This window comes from Olea europaea, chromosome 6, assembly GCF_002742605.1.
Source record: "Olea europaea var. sylvestris chromosome 6, O_europaea_v1, whole genome shotgun sequence".
Taxonomy (NCBI): domain Eukaryota; kingdom Viridiplantae; phylum Streptophyta; class Magnoliopsida; order Lamiales; family Oleaceae; genus Olea; species Olea europaea.
The window spans coordinates 10,006,501-10,024,269 of record NC_036242.1 but is presented as its reverse complement, the minus strand read 5'-3'; the positions used below and the strand labels follow the sequence as shown (position 1 = coordinate 10,024,269).

General features: G+C 33.8%; 2 protein-coding genes across 2 annotated transcripts in view; one reads left to right on the top strand and one right to left on the bottom strand.

The window, feature by feature from the left end:
- Window positions 1-17,769, bottom strand: part of LOC111395798 — an 80,217-nt gene that overhangs the window by 3,620 nt on the left and 58,828 nt on the right. The window lies entirely within an intron of this gene.
- On the top strand, window positions 2,063-2,994 carry LOC111395797 (heavy metal-associated isoprenylated plant protein 41-like). Its single transcript, XM_023021946.1, has 3 exons — window positions 2,063-2,121; window positions 2,290-2,368; window positions 2,449-2,994. The coding sequence occupies exons 1-3, from the start codon at window positions 2,116-2,118 to the stop codon at window positions 2,784-2,786; spliced, it is 423 nt and encodes a 140-aa protein (XP_022877714.1). The 5' UTR covers window positions 2,063-2,115; the 3' UTR covers window positions 2,787-2,994.

Genomic DNA, 17,769 nt, shown 5'->3' with positions numbered 1-17,769 from the left:
ATGGATTGAGTACATCCCCTAGTGATTAGTCTCGAAACCAAGACTCGAAATCAGTGAAGTCTAATTTAACTAATGAATTTTTTTAAAAACAAAAAATAAAAAAAAAATAAATTCTCAAATTTCACTGGAGGTTAGGACCCGCGGCCAGCCCCACCTCCCCCGTCCTTGCTCTTGATATCACCTTGCAAATTTCTTAAGCATGTATAATAGTACTTACTTTCCTATGAGAAATCGAATCTCATTTTAACAACCAAATACTATGCAAAGTTCTAGTTACGAGGGGTTATTTCAATCCTGAATTAAGGTTTGATTTGCGTGGAATAGGTTGAGAGCTGAAAGCAAATGCACAAATATATTGTTTTCGACGAATCCCCCATTTTCTAATCAACTAGCAAATTAATAAATTTTTCTCAAAACGTTCTATAAAAATTTGAAGTTTTCCGTCCACAGTAAGTCATCGTTTCAACTTTTTGTCACAAATTGAAAGTTCTACTCACAAAATTCTTTTCAATTTATTTTAGTAAAACATATATGTGTCTTGTCAAAATAATATTGGGAGCTCAACTGTTATTACTATATATTGTGTTTTAAAAATTTAAGAATTTCGTCTCGACTTTTAATCTTCCTGTGACTTACTTGCCTTCGACTTTGTGTTTGGTAATAGTACTGAGAATAATGCTGTGTAACTCCACTGAAATTACAATCTCAATTTATATAGCACTAAATAATAGGCTGAATGAAATATGAAATTAAATTACTTGTTTAATTCCACATATTATTTAATGTTACGTTAACGTCATTTAAATTGGGGTTGTAATTCAAGTTGAGCTAAATAGCTTTACTCTAGTACTAAATTATATATTTAATTTATCGCGATAAATTTTTCGAATTCCTCATTAATGACCGTAAACATTAGTGTCCTCGAGCAGACCTCACTGCACAATCAAATCGTAGTCCCTATTTGTTTCTCATTTTTTAGAGAATGAGAATGAAAAATATAACTGTTATGGGTTCCACACAAGAGATAGAAATTCAAATTTGATAATTTAATATGATAGATAAAAATTATATTTTTCATTTTAATGAAAAAATAATGGGACTAAGCAGTGTGTGCTTCGCCCACATTCTTTCCAACTTTTTGAATCTCATTGTCATAATTTGTGTTCCACATGTACGAAATAGTTGCATCATTCCAACCAATAAGGCTACCACTTTTTGACTTTTCCATACAGTTGTCCAAATATAATTCTCCCAATTTTATTGACATTTGTAATGGTGTCAATAAAAAAAAAAAAAAATATTGAATCCCAATTTTAAGGGCCCTAATCTCCTCTCCTTTGGAGCATCGTGAGAGAGATAAATCGCGGGATGTGTCCCAATAGACTAGAGAACAAGAGCTTACCCTTACGCTGGTGCTCACAAAGAGTCCAATTTCATATTTCAGGAATCGAACCCTCACACTGTGGCTACCAGTAAGGTTGAGACTATCTCACTCCTATCCTTTGTACAACTGGATTATCTCTTGGGGGCTAGTAACGGTGACAATAGACTTGGCTAGATGAGGGTAAATGAGTCCAAACAATATCCAACAATCCAATAAAGGCAAATTAAAATATCGCAAAATAGGTTCAACTTTTGCGTTTTTTATTTGTTTTTCACTGTAGATTAATGAGATTTTGTACCCAAAAAAAAAATTCATTAAAATGAGCTCAAAACGGGGATCAAATATTAACAAGATGACGTCTTAAGATGAAACCTCAAATTTTAATATCGTCGTATGTTAATTCCTCTTTGTCCTTTTAATTTTTTACACACACTCGATTAATTTCTAATTCACTGCCCCACCAAATCGATTTGCATCCAGAGGATATCTTTTCCCTTTTTATTTTTATTTCTTTCATTGACGTAGTCGTTGAGAAATTCTATTTGTATACTCTAGTCTTCATTGTGACCCTCCTCATGTGAGGGGGTGTACATGTGGCAAATCTTGCTTCACTAGTTTGAAGTTTCCACCTAGATTCCTCCGTACACACGCAGCTATATAAACAAAAGTTTCTGTTTAATATAAATAAACCCGATTCCCTCGCGTAATAGCAATTTAAATTATAGCCAAACATGAAGGTAAGCCATTAACAATTTTTCCAAGAAATTAATGAAGTTACTGCCAAGTTATAATTAACGTTGTTTTTTTACTTTTCTTTCTCTATTTTTCTTAAAATTATAATAGACACAGTGTTGAGAAATAAGTTTAGTATGGATTCATTGATCTTGGTTAGAATTTATTTTCAGCAAAAAATAGTGATCAAGGTGACAATGCGAAGTGAAAAAATGCAATCTAAAGCCATGCAGATTGTTGCGGCTGAACCAGGTATGTACATATTAATCCATAACATTTTGTACGTCTTTTCTATAATATTTTTGTTTATATTATTTCGAATTGTGGTTCAGGGGTGATCTCGATGACTATAATAAAGGATGATAAAATGGTTGTAACTGGAGAAGGAATTGATGCTGCTTGCTTGATTATGTCTCTCAGGAAGAAATTTTGCTATGTGGAAATTGTAAGCGTGGAAGACGTGAAGCCTCCACCACCTCCGCCTCCGCCTCCGCCTCCACCTCCACCTCCACCTCCTCCACCGTCCCCACCGCCATGCCCGCCTCCATGTCCGTCGTGCCTGCCTCCACCTTGTCCGCCATACACACCATGTTACTGTCCGAGTCCATGCCAAGCATATGTCGTATGTCCAGTCAATGATCCAAATCCACCTAATTGCTCCATCATGTGATGGAGCAATTTTCAGATAAATGAATTTCCAGTAATATATGTTTAGAAATTAAGATAAATGTTCATTTTAGGACCAATTTAAAATATGCTTGCAGTAAGAGTTGATCGACCAGACCTTTAAGAAAATTGAGACTTGGAAGTCGTACATGAACAAGAAGCCTATGTTGGCAAGGGGTCGAAACATGCTATAATACCACGCTTTGCCTTTACATGATTAGTGTTTATAATTATAACATTTGTCCTTATTGTTTTCATTTTTTATTTATGAATTTAATATTGTTATGACTAATTATATTTTGCAGTGGGATGCATCTCGGACGCCCTAGATGATCTCGTGCCTATTAAAGTTAATTATAATGAGATGAACCAAGTTATGAAGCAAACTATAGATATAGTTAAATTAATTTATGTTCCATCTAAATAACTTTTATTCAACTTAATTAACTTGGTAATTATAATTAATTTGATTACTTAGCGCACTAATTAAGTAGCGCACTAATTAAGTCAATTGATGGATATTAGTTACCAAAACAAAATCAATGTATACCATAAGTGATGCTTTAAATTTGGAATTGAAGACCTTTTTGTGCATTTTTTTTATGGAATGAAACCATTAATCCTTTGGGTTAATTTCACAAACGATCACTGAACTTACATGAAAATTACAAAGCGATCACTGAATTTTAAAACTTCTAGTAATGGTCACTTAAGTTTCAGGGTAACTCAAAAACGGTTACTGAAGTTTAAAAACTTGTAGAAACGGTCACTGAAATTTAAAAACACTTTTTCAGTTTTTAGGGCTACTTTTGTAGCAACATTTCGGCCACCATCTATACCGTCAAATTTTGATACCATTGGAAAGCGCACAATGTCCTATTCAATTACGATTCAAAATCTCTTCATAACTTCAAGGGATTCAATCGAAAAGTCGCCGCACAATTCGCCCAAAAAATCTGAAAATCTACCTAGCTTTGCAAATTTTTTGAGCGACATTTGCGACACTTTTTCGACGACTTCCAACTACCAAGACATCGAATTTTGATACCGTTGAAAAGCCCACAATATCATCTTTAATTATCATTTAAAATCTCCACCAAACTCTAAAGGATTCAACCGGAATAAATCCACACATTTGGCTACTAAAAAAAGGCAAAAATCTGTCTAGATTCGGGATGCTGACTTTGTGATTTTATTTCGGTCAAATCCTTCGCCGTTATGGGGATATTTTGGGTGTTAATTGAAGAGGATATTGTGGGCTTTCTAATGGTTTCAAAATCCAACGGACTTGGTGGTCGGAATTTGCCGAAAAGTTGGCACAAAAGTAGCCCAAAAAAATTGAAAAATCTGCCCAGATTTTTCCCTTTTTGGATAGCCAAATTTGTGGATTTATTCCAGCCGAATCCTTTGGAGTTTGGGAGAGAATTTTGTTGGTAATTGAAGAGTACATTGTGAGCTTTCCAATGGTATCAAAATCCAACGGTATTGGTGGTCGGAAGTTACCGGAAAGTTGCCTCAAAAGTAGTCCAAAAAATTTGAAATATTTGCCCAGATTTTCGCTTTTTCGGTCCGACTTGTGGGTTTATTCCAGTCGAATCTTTAGGAGTTTGGGGAACATTTTGGATGATAATTGAAGAAGACATTGTGGGTTTTCCAACGATATCAAAATCCGGTGGTCGGAAGTCACCGAAAAATTGCCGCAAAAGTCGGCAGATTTTCAAATTTTTTGGACAACTTTTGCGACGATTTTCTGGTCAAATCCCTTGGAGTTACAAGGAGATTTGGGTAGTAATTAAAGAGGACATTGTGGATTTTTTAACGGTAACAAAATTCAGTGGTATCGATGGTTAGAAGTGGCCGAAAAGTTGCCGCAAAAATAACTCAAAAACTGAAAAAGTGTTTTTAAATTTCAGTGACCCTTTCTGCAAGTTTTTAAATGTCAGTGACCATTTCTGAAAGTTTTTAAATTTCAGTGACTGTTTCTGAAAGCGCCCCGAAATGTAAGTGACTGTTTTTTAATTTTCGCATAAGTTCAATGACCTTTGTGAAATTAACCCTTAATCCTTTAATATAAATAAAAGGGATATAACGTAGAATCTTAATATTATCTGTGTTCTTCTTTTCCACTTCGTCTTTTATGTTTGGAGTCAACACTTGAGGTGTAATACTTGTATTCTATTCTAATATCATTTGATAGACAAATTAGTGATTAGTGACATTTTACAGTATTTGATGGAATCATGATGTGGTCTAACTTATACTATTTTGATGTCATCTTGCAATCTGTGGATCAACCAATTGTATAGCGGCCCATTTTAGTTTCTCCAGCACACGTATCTATATGTATATATATATACCCCATACATAACTAGGTTGAAATAATTCATGTAAATTCCTTTAGCACAAATTGTATTTCAACTGGAAACTTGTTTTTATCATTGGGTTCCTTTGTTTATGGTAATTAACATCTAGTAATTTATCACCCAAGTGAATAGTTACATGAGTCCGAGTCTTATTCATATGAGGATATGGATTGATTTTAGGATGAATACTGTTGAAATTCTAAATAAATATTAACGACTAGGATTTTTGGCACGTAGACTTCATGGGCGGCTAAGGATGTCTTCACTTGTCATTCAAAATGTAAATTGCTAAGGATTTCAAGTAAACCTTACATTGTCTTCATGCACACGTGATATTATTAAATGTATCAATGTGTTCCTAAATTTGCTATTATGTGAACATGATGTTTAAATATTATGTTTTATGTCATAAATATTTTGTGCACATCAACGCATCCATAAGCATACATGAAATTTTAGGGAATAAAATAGTTTCCAAATGTCATGACTCAACAAATGTTTTTAAAATATATGTATCCTCAATATTTTTATTACGAGATGTATGTCTACACCATGAAAGGTGTGAGTAGGAAATGGAGCATGGGGGACCGGCGCACTCGACCAATGTTCAATGTCCAATGTCCAATGATAATGTTAATGTTAACCATTTTGCGATACTACCGATAGGACTGGACTGGGTTCCAAATAATAATTGTCCATTGCATTCTAATTGGCTAGTCGATACACCAAGTGAGCTCACGATATCAATGTTAAGTTTTTAGAAAAATGAAAAGAAGGAGATACATAATGAGAATTGCCTTTTATTTTACAGTAACTCATACGCGTATGATAGGCATGCATCATATGCATGAGATTTGCTTACCAAGCGCTTGCTCATCCCACGTTATCCCCCATTTCAGATGATGATTCGAGACGATGACTTGTGGTGACACGAATTCAATACTATCATATTTAATTGTTGAATTCGTTCTTGTAATTAAAGTTGACATTCAATTTATATTGTTCTACTCTTTAAGCATAAATTATTTTGAATTAATAGGTCATTGATGTTTATTTTGTCAAAAAAGAAATTAATCGCTTCCGCATTTATGATGTCAAAGAGAAATTTAAATGATAATACCTCCAAATCTGGGTATCTAGATTTGGGGCGTTTCAAATGCGGCTAGCGTTGTCAATACGGGTATCTTGTTCATGCGACCGCCAATCTAGATTTTCTTAAAAATCTGGTCGAAGCTTAATGGTGGGGCTAGGATTTTGAGTCAGCACGGACGACCGTCGATCGCCATAAAATATTAAGAGCCTGCTTGATGTCTCTTTTTTGCAAAAAATACATTTTGGAATAATGATTTGATGTAGAATGTGCGGTTAAAAATAAGAAAAAGTTTTGAATTTGCTTGTAATATTATTTTATTGAAAAATATGTGGTTAAAAATGAAAAAGATAAAAATGTATTTTCAAATAAATGGAAATCAAATAAGGCCTAAAATTTAAATATAACAATTACTTTGTTCAAATTGAAGACATATAAGTCCCTTAAAAGAATAAACCATACTCACAAAATGATATTGTTGCCAAGTTTTATATAATTCAAAGGAATGGCACGCATTCAAATCTTTACAATTGCATAAAAATCACTAAAATCTAGCACATGTTATTTTGTTATATTTAGTGCCAAAATTCTACAAGTACCATAATGGGTGAGCTTTAAATAATCCTAATAAGAGAGCTTACAAGTTTGAATGATCTTCGGTGCCTTCCCTATTGCATTAATTTTTGTAAAAATTGTATTTGCAAGCTAGCCAACTTAACTAGAAGAGATGTTTGACGTTAAAATGAATTTCCAGTAATATATGCTAAAAAGTTATCTATTGTCAACCACAAAAATTGCTCTCAATGGATCCAACACGCTTTGCCGTGGGTACTGGCCAGGTGCTGATCTGCTACTGTCGAAGCTTATTGTTTGTGATGGCCTATATTGACTTGGTGTGTGCTTTGTTTAGGTGATGCGTAAGTAAAGCACGTGAGTTGTGATTGATTTGTTTCGGTATATTGGATCTCTATTACTAGGTCAAGAGCAGGGATCCTTCTTAGCATAGGATTCCGTTGCTCCATAGGACTAAATCAATTGATTGTTTGAAATGTAGTTGGCCATTTGACACTAGCTCAATTAAAATGTAATGTACACTGGGCATTAGCTCAATTTTTAGGGTTCACATTCAACATGCAGGTACCATAATATACTTACAAGCAGTTGGCCTATTTATATACTAATACTATGTCAAAATTAAACAACTTATTTACTTAATATTTGTTTTAAATATATGAAACTTCGAAACTTGATAAATTCCTTTTGGGTTGACATTATTTATTTATATTTAGAAATGGCTCACTACTAACGACTTCCAACTTTTAAATTATAACATGTGATGGATAACTTCTACTTAGGAGCATGTTAGGTTGGCTTGATAATTAAGGGACCAGTACTCGTCGATCTAGCACAGTCATTTTATTAAGTTCTTATGCTAAAATAATAATTCTTTCTCGTCTCTTCAATTATTGAAAGAAAACTATGGATTAAACATGAACCAATTTGCATAATGAAATTCATATTAAAGTTGTTGACTTGCTGAAAATAAGTAAATAATGCATATCGTGTTCAAATGTAGCCTTCGAGAATGTATGACGAAAATGCTATCTTTGTTTTTTTACTAACAAATTAAATGTATACTATCGCCAATATGCTTTTAATTATCGGATTATTATTTAAGCTATGCAACCAAGGCAATTTATTACAGAGCAAAAGTATAAAGTCAGTTTCACAATTTTAACTTCGATACATTCCTTAGCCGGAAAAGAAATATGACCATTGTACAGACCCATATGGGATCATGTGGTGTCAAATTTTTGGGTTTTTTCCCCCAAAAAATAGTGTTTTGACTTTTTTACGACCTCCTTTGACGTACTCATCACGGGATATCAAATGAAATTGAAACATTGTATTCTTATATCATTTCGAAGCGCGCATGACCTAATTTTTCGTTTGTTAATGATGTGCAAAAGGACCAGCCGTAACAAAAGTTACGATGCAGTAAAGTAGATCGTTTTAAACTAGTATTTCGAGAATTTCGATAAAATGATAACTTTCAAAATTCGTCGATGGTAGTATATTATCTGAATCCACAAATTGCCCACATCATCTAGAAACTCGTTTCGAGAATACATTGTAGGCATATTGAATGGTCCAAACGGGTATTAAAAATAATTAAATATGTGTCAATCGTAGGCCTTAAAGGAGTTGTCTAACTCGTTTTTTCTTTAAAAAATTCAATTATTTAAATAACATTTATTATTTTTGCACGTTAAATGTTTTACTGTAATTTACATCATTTTTTTAAGAAATCTTACATGGTATTATACGTCAAAAATTTTAGGATCGTAACGAATTAAATGTAATTTAAATTACTTTCAAATTAAATTTAAATTTCGTTTGTTTCCTAGATTAAATGTGAATTTTATTTCAATTCATTTACTTCTTGCATTCAATTTGATTCATTTGCCGTCAGCCCAAATGGTGAACAAAAACATACACCTAGCAAAATTCATCTAATAATATTGATAATATTGACTTTGTGTAAAGTAGAATGATTATGGTTGATCGCGGTACTTGTAATAAGAACCGGGTCAAGAGCAAGGATCCTCCTTACCATAGGAATCCCTTGCTCGAAGTCGATTGTTTGAATTCTTATGTCACATCATAATGAAATATTAACATCATCAAAATACCTCATTTTGTTCCAACCACCAATCCCATTCACGGAAAACGGCACTGCCGCCATAAATATCTTCACCCATCACTATTAAATATCATTTAAAATATAATGTACGTAGGGCATTAGCTCAATTTTTAGGGTTCATCTTTCAACATGCAGGTACCATAATATACGTACAAGTACTTAGCTATGTCAAAATTAAACAACTTAATTTATTAAATGCATTTTTTGTTTTAAATATACGAAACTTCGAACCTCGATAAATTCCTTTTGGGTTAACATTATTTATTGATCTCTAGGGATGGCTCACTGCCTGCCAACGGCTTCCTACTTCTAAATTATAACATGCGATACATAACTTCTACTTAGGGGCATATTAGGTTGGCTTGACTATTAAGGGACCATTACTCTTCGATTGCTTAGAAGATGAAATTATTTTATGTAGTTCTCATACTAAAATAAGAATTCTTTCTCGTCTCTTCAATTACTGAAAGAAAACTATCTATTAAACATGAAACAATTTGCATAATGAAATTTATATTAAAGTTGCGGATTTACTGTAAATAATGCATATCGTGATCAAATTTATTCAAATATATTAATCAACAAAATGAACCTTACATTAAACTTATGCAATCTAGTACTTTATTTTTAATTGATTCATGAAAATGATCACTAGGTATGAATTGGAAATGTATGGGACTGAAACTTCTTTAATCACTCAAGGGATTCCTTCACCTCCCATTCCACCACCATATCCAGCACCAAATCCAAATCCACTCCCTAATCCTCTACCCAATCCGCCTCCACCACCAAAACCTCCTCCTCCTCCTCCTCCTTGAGCACCACCTCCAAACCCACCACCAAATCCTTCTCCAAAACCAGAACCTCCCCCTAGTTCTCCTTATCGGATTATTATCTAAGCTATGCTGCCAAAGCAATTTATTACAGAGCAAATGTATTAAGTCAGTTTAACAATTTTAACTTCGATACATTCCTTAGCCGGAAAAGAAATATGACCATTGTGTGGACCCATATGGGGTCACGGGTGTCAAATTTTTGCCTTTTTCCCCCCAAAAAATAGTGTTTTGACTTTTTTATGACCTCCTTTGACGTACTCATCACGAGAGATCAAATGAAATTGAAACATTGCATTCTTATATCATTTCGAAGCTCGCATGATCTAATTTTTCGCTCGTTAATTACGTGCAAAAGGACCAATCATAACAAAAGTTACGATGCAGTAAAGTATGTCGTTTTAAACTAGTATTTCGAGAATTTCGATAAGATGTTAACTTTCAAAACTCATCGATGGTCGTATGTTACCGAATCCACAAATTGCCTACGTCATCTAGAAGCTTGTTTCGAGAATACATTGTAGTCATATTGAATGGTCCAAATGGGTATTGAAAATAATTAAATATCTGTCAAATATAGGCCTTAAAGGAGGAGTCTAACTCGTCTTTTCTTTAAAAAATTCAATTATTTCAATAACATCTATTATTTTTGCAAGATAAATTTTTACTGTAATTTACATCATTTTTTTAAAGAAATCTTACATGGCATATGACGTAAAAAAATTTAGGATCCTTACGAAATAAATGTAATTTAAATTACTTTCAAATTAAATTTAAATTTCATTTATTTCCTAAATTAAATGTGAATTTTATTTCAATTCATTTACTTCTTACATTCAATTTGATTCATTTGCCGTTAGCTCAAATGGTGAACAAAACTATACACGTAACAAAATTCATCTAATAATATTGATAATGTTGACTTTGTGTAAAGTAGAATGATTATGGTTGATCGCGGTACTTGTAATAAGAACCAGGTCAAGAGCAGGGATCCTCCTTAGCAGAGGAATCCCTCGCTCGAAGTCGATTGTTTGAGTTCTAATGTCACATCATAATGAAAAATTGACATCATAAAAATACCTCATCTTGTTCCAACCACCAATCCCATTCACCGGAAAACGCCACTGCCGCCCTAAATTTCTTCACCCATCACTATTAAAAATCATTTAAAATATAATGTACATAGGACATTAGCTCAATTTATAGGGTTCATCTTCAACATGCAGGTACCATAATATACGTACAAGTAGTTAGCTATGTCAAAATTAAACAACTTAATTTATTTAATGCATTTTTTGTTTTAAATATATGAAACTTCGAACCTCGATAAATTCCTTTTCGGTTAACATTATAGGGATGGCTCACTGCCTGCCAACGGCTTCCTACTTCTAAATTATAACAAGCGATACATAACTTCTACTTAGGGGCATATTAGGTTGGCTTGACTATTAAGGGACCATTACTCTTCGATTGCTTAGAAGATGAAATTATTTTATGTAGTTCTCATACTAAAATAAGAATTCTTTCTCGTCTCTTCAATTACTGAAAGAAAACTATCTATTAAACATGAAACAATTTGCATAATGAAATTTATATTAAAGTTGCGGATTTACTGTAAATAATGCATATCGTGATCAAATTTATTCAAATATATTAATCAACAAAATGAACCTTACATTAAACTTATGCAATCTAGTACTTTATTTTTAATTGATTCATGAAAATGATCACTAGGTATGAATTGGAAATGTATGGGACTGAAACTTCTTTAATTACTTAAGGGATTCCTCCACCTCTCTTTCCACTGCCATAGCCAGCACCAAATCCAAATCCACTCCCAGATCCTCCACCCAATCCGCTTCCACCACCGCCTCCACCACCAAAACCTCCTCCTTCTCCTTGAGCACCACCTCCAAACCCACCACCAAATCCTTCTCCGAAACCAGAACCTCCCCCTAGTCCTCCACCTCCACCTCCACCTCCACCACCACCACCTCCTCCTAAATTCCAGTGATCAAAGAAGACTTTTTTATCATCGACCGAATCATCTGAGTCAACTAGCTTTCTCGCAGTGGCGGTGCAAATAAGAATCCCAAGAAGAACCAAGAGAACAAATTTGGAAGTCATCTCAATTTGTAATTAAAAGATATATTTTTGATTGATGAGAATTTAGGACACAGAAAAGGGATTATATAGCTTGAATATCAGTTATTTGCATTAAAGTTTATTCTTGAATTAATGTGTGAATTAATGGGGGTCTCATTAACTTGGCGGTTACTAAGTACGCACTAATGATTTAATTTAATTTTTATAGTTATTAATTAGTGTAATAGTAGATTAATTAGGCAATAACATATGTTCATATTCCTTAGTGGTTTATACACGTTCTCAGATCTTTCCAGGTGTTTGGCAATTTATGAAGATCACTGTAACTCATATATAATAGTGCAACAATTCAGATTACACAGTAACGTAAATTTCCATTCCAATTTTCATGTGTTATTTTTATTAAGTTACCCAAACATTTATTTTTCTGTTCCTTCCATTGTTGGTCAAGCATCCTTTATTTTTTTTTTTCCACATTATATATAAAGAGAGATGATGGTAAATGTTGTCAAACAACTTTAAGTAATCCCGGCTCAAGTATCAGAAATATTTTAAAAGAAAATGCAAGAAATGAGATTTTACTTGATGGGCATCCTTGGGCACGAAAATCAGCAAATATATATTTGTAACGCATGGACTGCTGCGAAAATCTATCCCATTCGTAAATATTTGCCTGTTATTTATGGCTATTGCATATGTAAAAGACCACAATCAAAATAATACACATTGTACAATAAAAGTAATATATACCCAGCCCACTAGAAGAAAATCTATATAGGTAGCAACTGAACTCGTTGACCTCGTTTTCGATTGGGGCCATGCAGACAACAAATACCAGACCCATCTGTACACACGTATACGTAAGTCTAGTCCAACACACTAAGACACGCAAGCGGTCTGGAACGGTCCGAGAAAGGGTGTGGGAGCGGCTCAAAGGAGCGGGATGACAATGTTCGAAATCCGGTGAGACGTAGGACGATTGTGTAATAATTACCAATCGCATTTGTTGATTATGTATGTAATCTTGATGTATTGCAAGAGAGTAAATGTAAGGTATCGTTCGTATTTGTTCTAGTATTGAATCTTGCATTCAAAGTTGCATTAGCGTTACAATGTTAGCATGGGAGAGTATTTATGGTAATACAAAGTGAATTGTCGCCCTCGGATGGGAGTATACGTGGCATCATCTCCTTGATTCATATATCTAATCTTAGGCATCATTTTTAACTTGATAACCCACTTTACATTTATTAATTGTCAAAGCCACTACTTTTTTTTTACAAGACTTGACACTTAAAGTCTATGATAGACGTCTCATCAATCATTCGAAGAAGATACTTGTGTAGAAACGGATCTCTTGGAAGAAATGATAGTGAAGATGCTTCAAAAGTCTTAGCTTCGATGCATGGGCCTCAAACTAAACCACTTCAGCCAATGCTCTTCGGACCTCATAATGCTATGCTTCAATTAAAGTGCTAAGTCTAGTTGCCTTCCAAGGGCTTCAAGGCCTCAGCTGCCATGATACGAGTCAATCGATTTCAGTGGTTGAATTGATCTAATATATAGCTGGGATTTTCTCGGTTTACAATTTCTTTAGTTTCAAGCACTATTCGGACCGATTTTATAGTCGATTTCTAGTTTTCCTTGTCGAAATAGCAATTAAGTCCTATCCCGTTTCGTTAACATAGATTTTCATTTCCTATGTGAGTTTTCAAATTTGCTTGATCCAAACTCACCAAGACAACTATTTTGTGGTGTATCAGCTCTCTCATAAGCAACATCAAAAGCAATATTTTAGGATAGCCTTCTCACAACATGTTCAACCTCCAATTCTTCTTCAATAATTGGTATAATGTTTTATTCTCCTCCACCTCCAAATTATATTTTTAAACCTCCTTGATCAGATAGTAAAATTCTTGAAAAAAATAAAGAAATTTTGAAGTATTTTAATTCCAATTAAATGGTAAAACAAGAAAAACTGTTAACCAGCTCAGGTCAAACGAAGCCGTTGGTTTTTGTCCACATCAAACCGATCAACATTTTGGTTTTAAGTCCAATTATTTTAAATAGTTAAAATCGTTCGATTTCGATTTCAATAGCGAAAAAAATACTTGAAATAAAACTGAATTAGTCACTTGATAAATAAAATGCTTTTTGTACATGAGGTTTGTAATTTATTTGTTCAATACTCAAACAACTTAATTTATAGTCGGCATCTATTGGCTCTTTAGGGACGCATTATAATTTCGGTAATATTTCCTTTTCTATTTCGCAGGGAACAAATTTGGAACTTTTATTATTTCTTTGCTTTAATATTATAATGATAACAATAAATTATAATTGTAAACCTTATGTTAATAATGTTTTAATTTTTGTGTTGTCAAATATCAAGCATATGGTATTGAATCAAATCTCATGAGATGCATCCTTTTTTCATGAAGATTGTCTATTCTTAGCTAATTTCAACAAGGATATGAGGTTTTACCTGGGACGAGGCACAAGAGGCTACCATCTCGGGCAGAGAATCACTGAGGGCCAAAAATTTTCCTTTTTGTTTTTTGAAATATAACAAGAAGATAAAAATGATAATTTGATGACAACTAGGTAGTAGTGGTGAAGTGGTAAAGGTTTAGTATTCTAAACATCCTTTCGCTTGAGGATCACAAGATAAAATTTGTACAAAATACTAAACATCTAACACAAACTTTCACACCAAATTATTTTCATTTTTTCAATTTCAAAATTTGAAAGAAAAATCTTTACTTTTTACACCAAATCTCGTCAAGATTTGGTTGAGTGCACGAATAATTTTCGAAGAAAGTTGTGCAAAATATTTGAAAAAGACGACTATGCACATCATGACAATATGTTTCTAAAATGTAGGGAAATTTGTTTGCGTTATTTTTGTATTTATGTGCATGGACACCTATGATTTTCATTTATTTTCGTACTTCGCTAAAAACCTTTACTAAGGGGGGAAAAAGAAGAAATAATAATGCACAAATACGATTTGAGAGCCTAACTTTTTTAGTTTGACTCGCGTTTAAGATATTTGTGGCCGGATCCTAATGGCCTTACACATAAGAATACATGTTTTATTTCAATTTGATTGTTGCTTGATGATTATATGTGCTTAGACATGTTTTTAGTTCTATTTGTTGCTATTTTAAATGTTGTTAATGTTGGGTTTGTGACCCAAATTAGGGTGGGTTTTTTTTTTTTTTTTTTTTTTTTTTTTTTTTTTTAAAAAAAATTTTTTCTGGGGGGGGGGGGGGGGAGTGGTTTTTGTTATCTTCAAATGAGGAATTTTTTTTTTAGGTAATATTTTTCATGCCAATCAGACACACTCTAAGTGTTTATTAATTTACTTCATTACTTTAATTAACAAATCATAACCCCCAGAAGATTATAATCGTAAACAATTTCAATTTGAGCAAAGTTTTTTTTTTTTTTTTTTTTTTGAAATAAATTGTTTCCTCATTTTCATGTGGAAAAATTTGTATCCTTATATTTCACGTAATTTTTATGAAAATATATAATTTCCTTATTCCACGTTATTTCCATCTTTCTGCTATGCCATTACTTATAAATAGTGGTCTTCTTTTTCAGTTTTATTTAAACAATAATTGCTGAATTCTTGTATTTCTCTTCATATTGTCGATTAATAAAACGTCATGCTTCTGCGATTAACCCTCTTTGTTAATTTCTTTACTTTTAAATCTTATTTCTCTTTTTGATCTTCATTACTTCATATCGCCTCATTAATCTCATTCACTACAATACTTTTGGGTCTAACGATTGGTATCAGAGCTTGGCTCTTGTTGTGGATTGGTTGAGGTTTTTCAGAGATGTCTGCTTTGAAGTATGATAATCCCCAATTGTATCGCAATACAAGGTTTTCTTTTTGGCAAGTAAAGATGAGAGCTATTTTGGCGTAGTTGGATTTGGACGATGTGTTACTAGGTTTTGAGAAGATGCCAACTAATTGGACAATGGAGGAGAAACAACAAAGGGATTGGAAGGCTTTGTCGTTGATTCGTCTTCATTTATCCAACAATATTCTGCAGGATGTTTTGAAGGAAAAAACGGTAGCTACTTTGTGGTTGAACTGGAACAGTTATGTATGATCAAGAGTCTTACCAGTAAACTAGCTCTAAAGCAGAAGTGGTATTCCCATCGCATGGTGGAAGGAGGGTCGTTGGAAGACCATATTGTCGTATTCAAGGAGATTGTCGCATATTTGGAAACAGTGGAGGTTCAGTACGATGAAGAGAATCATGCCTTGATCCTGTTATGTTCGTTGTCTGGCTCTTATGCGTTGTTTCGAAACACCATTTTGTATAGTTGGGATACTTTGATTATAGTTGACGTCTATGATACTTTGTACTCAAAGGAAAAGTTGAAGCATTTGGTTGGAACTACATCGAGGGATGAGGAAGATCTTATATCTCATGGTGGTCAATGGAGGGGCAGATCGAAAAATAACAACAATTTGTTTTGCTTCTACTGTAGACGTAAGGGACATAATCGAAATGATTGCAATAAGTTACAGGCTAAAGTTGATTTAGTTGCAAATCCTGGAGCACAACCTTTAACCTTAGAAGAAACAAATGTAGTTGATGATTTTTCAAACGGCGAAGATGTGATGTTGACTGTGGTATCTGACGTGGAATCTAGGTCTAACGAGGAGTGGATTCTCGATTAGACATTTTTGCATCATATGTGTTCCAATTGAAATTTCTTTCAGACATATGAGGCTGTCAAGCAAGGTCGAGTTGTGATGGTAAACAACCAGTCTTGTCGTGTTGATGGAATCGGTCGAATCAGATTAAGGTTGCAGGATGGAACAGTCGGAACAATTGATCAGGTTCAACATGTTCCAGACCTAAAAATGAATCTCATCTCATTTAGTACTTTGGATGCAAAATGGTATAAATTCTCTGGTGGAGGTGGAGCTTTGAAAATCCGAATGGGTGTCCGGGTTGTATTGAAGGAACGGAAGAAGTCTCAATTGTGCATCTCCTAGGGAAACACAGAACCAGTTAAGAAATATCGGGACAAGTTCAATATCGTAGTGGATGTTCAGTTTGGTACAGTATTTCTTGTGACGGGCTCTGGGTCAGTTCAGAACATTGCTCAAGGGAGTATTGGTGATTCCGCTTTGCTACCAATTTCAGCGGATACACTGTGTTCATTTGTTAGGGTTGGACTTATGGAGCGTAGGTACCGGGTGTCAATAATGTTTGGGATGCTTTTGGGGACGTTGAAGGTGACAGTTCTAGCAATGAGCCTTCTAATCCAGTATCTGCTATAGGGTATGCTTCGATCCTGTTTGGTCAACAGTAATTTCTCGGCAGAATTTTGGGAACCCAGGATTTGGGTTCAGGTGTTGCTTGTGGATGCCTTGTAGAGGATGATGGTTTGGCTTGGAGAGTTTTGGTTACTGTGCTGAGGAGATTGGCTATGTCGATACACACGGATTTGAAATCTTGGACTTTCGTTCGTTGCACCAGAATTTGGGTCAAGGTGGAGATTTTGGATTTGTAACCCAAATTAGAGTGGATTTTTTTTTTTTTTGGGAAATAAATTATTTTCGTATTTTCATGTGGGAAAATTTGTTTCCTTATATTTCACGTGATTTTTATAAAAATATATTATTTCCTTATTCCACGTTATTTTCATCTTTATGTTATGTCATGTACCTATAAATAGTGGTCTTCTCTTTCAATTTTGTTTAAGCAAGAATTACTGAGTTCTTATATTTCTCTTCATATTGTCGTTTAATAAAACGTCGTGCTTCTGCGATTAACTCACTTTGTTAATTTCTTTACTTTTAAATTTTATTTCTTGTTACGATCTTCATTACTTCATATCACGTTATTAATCTCATT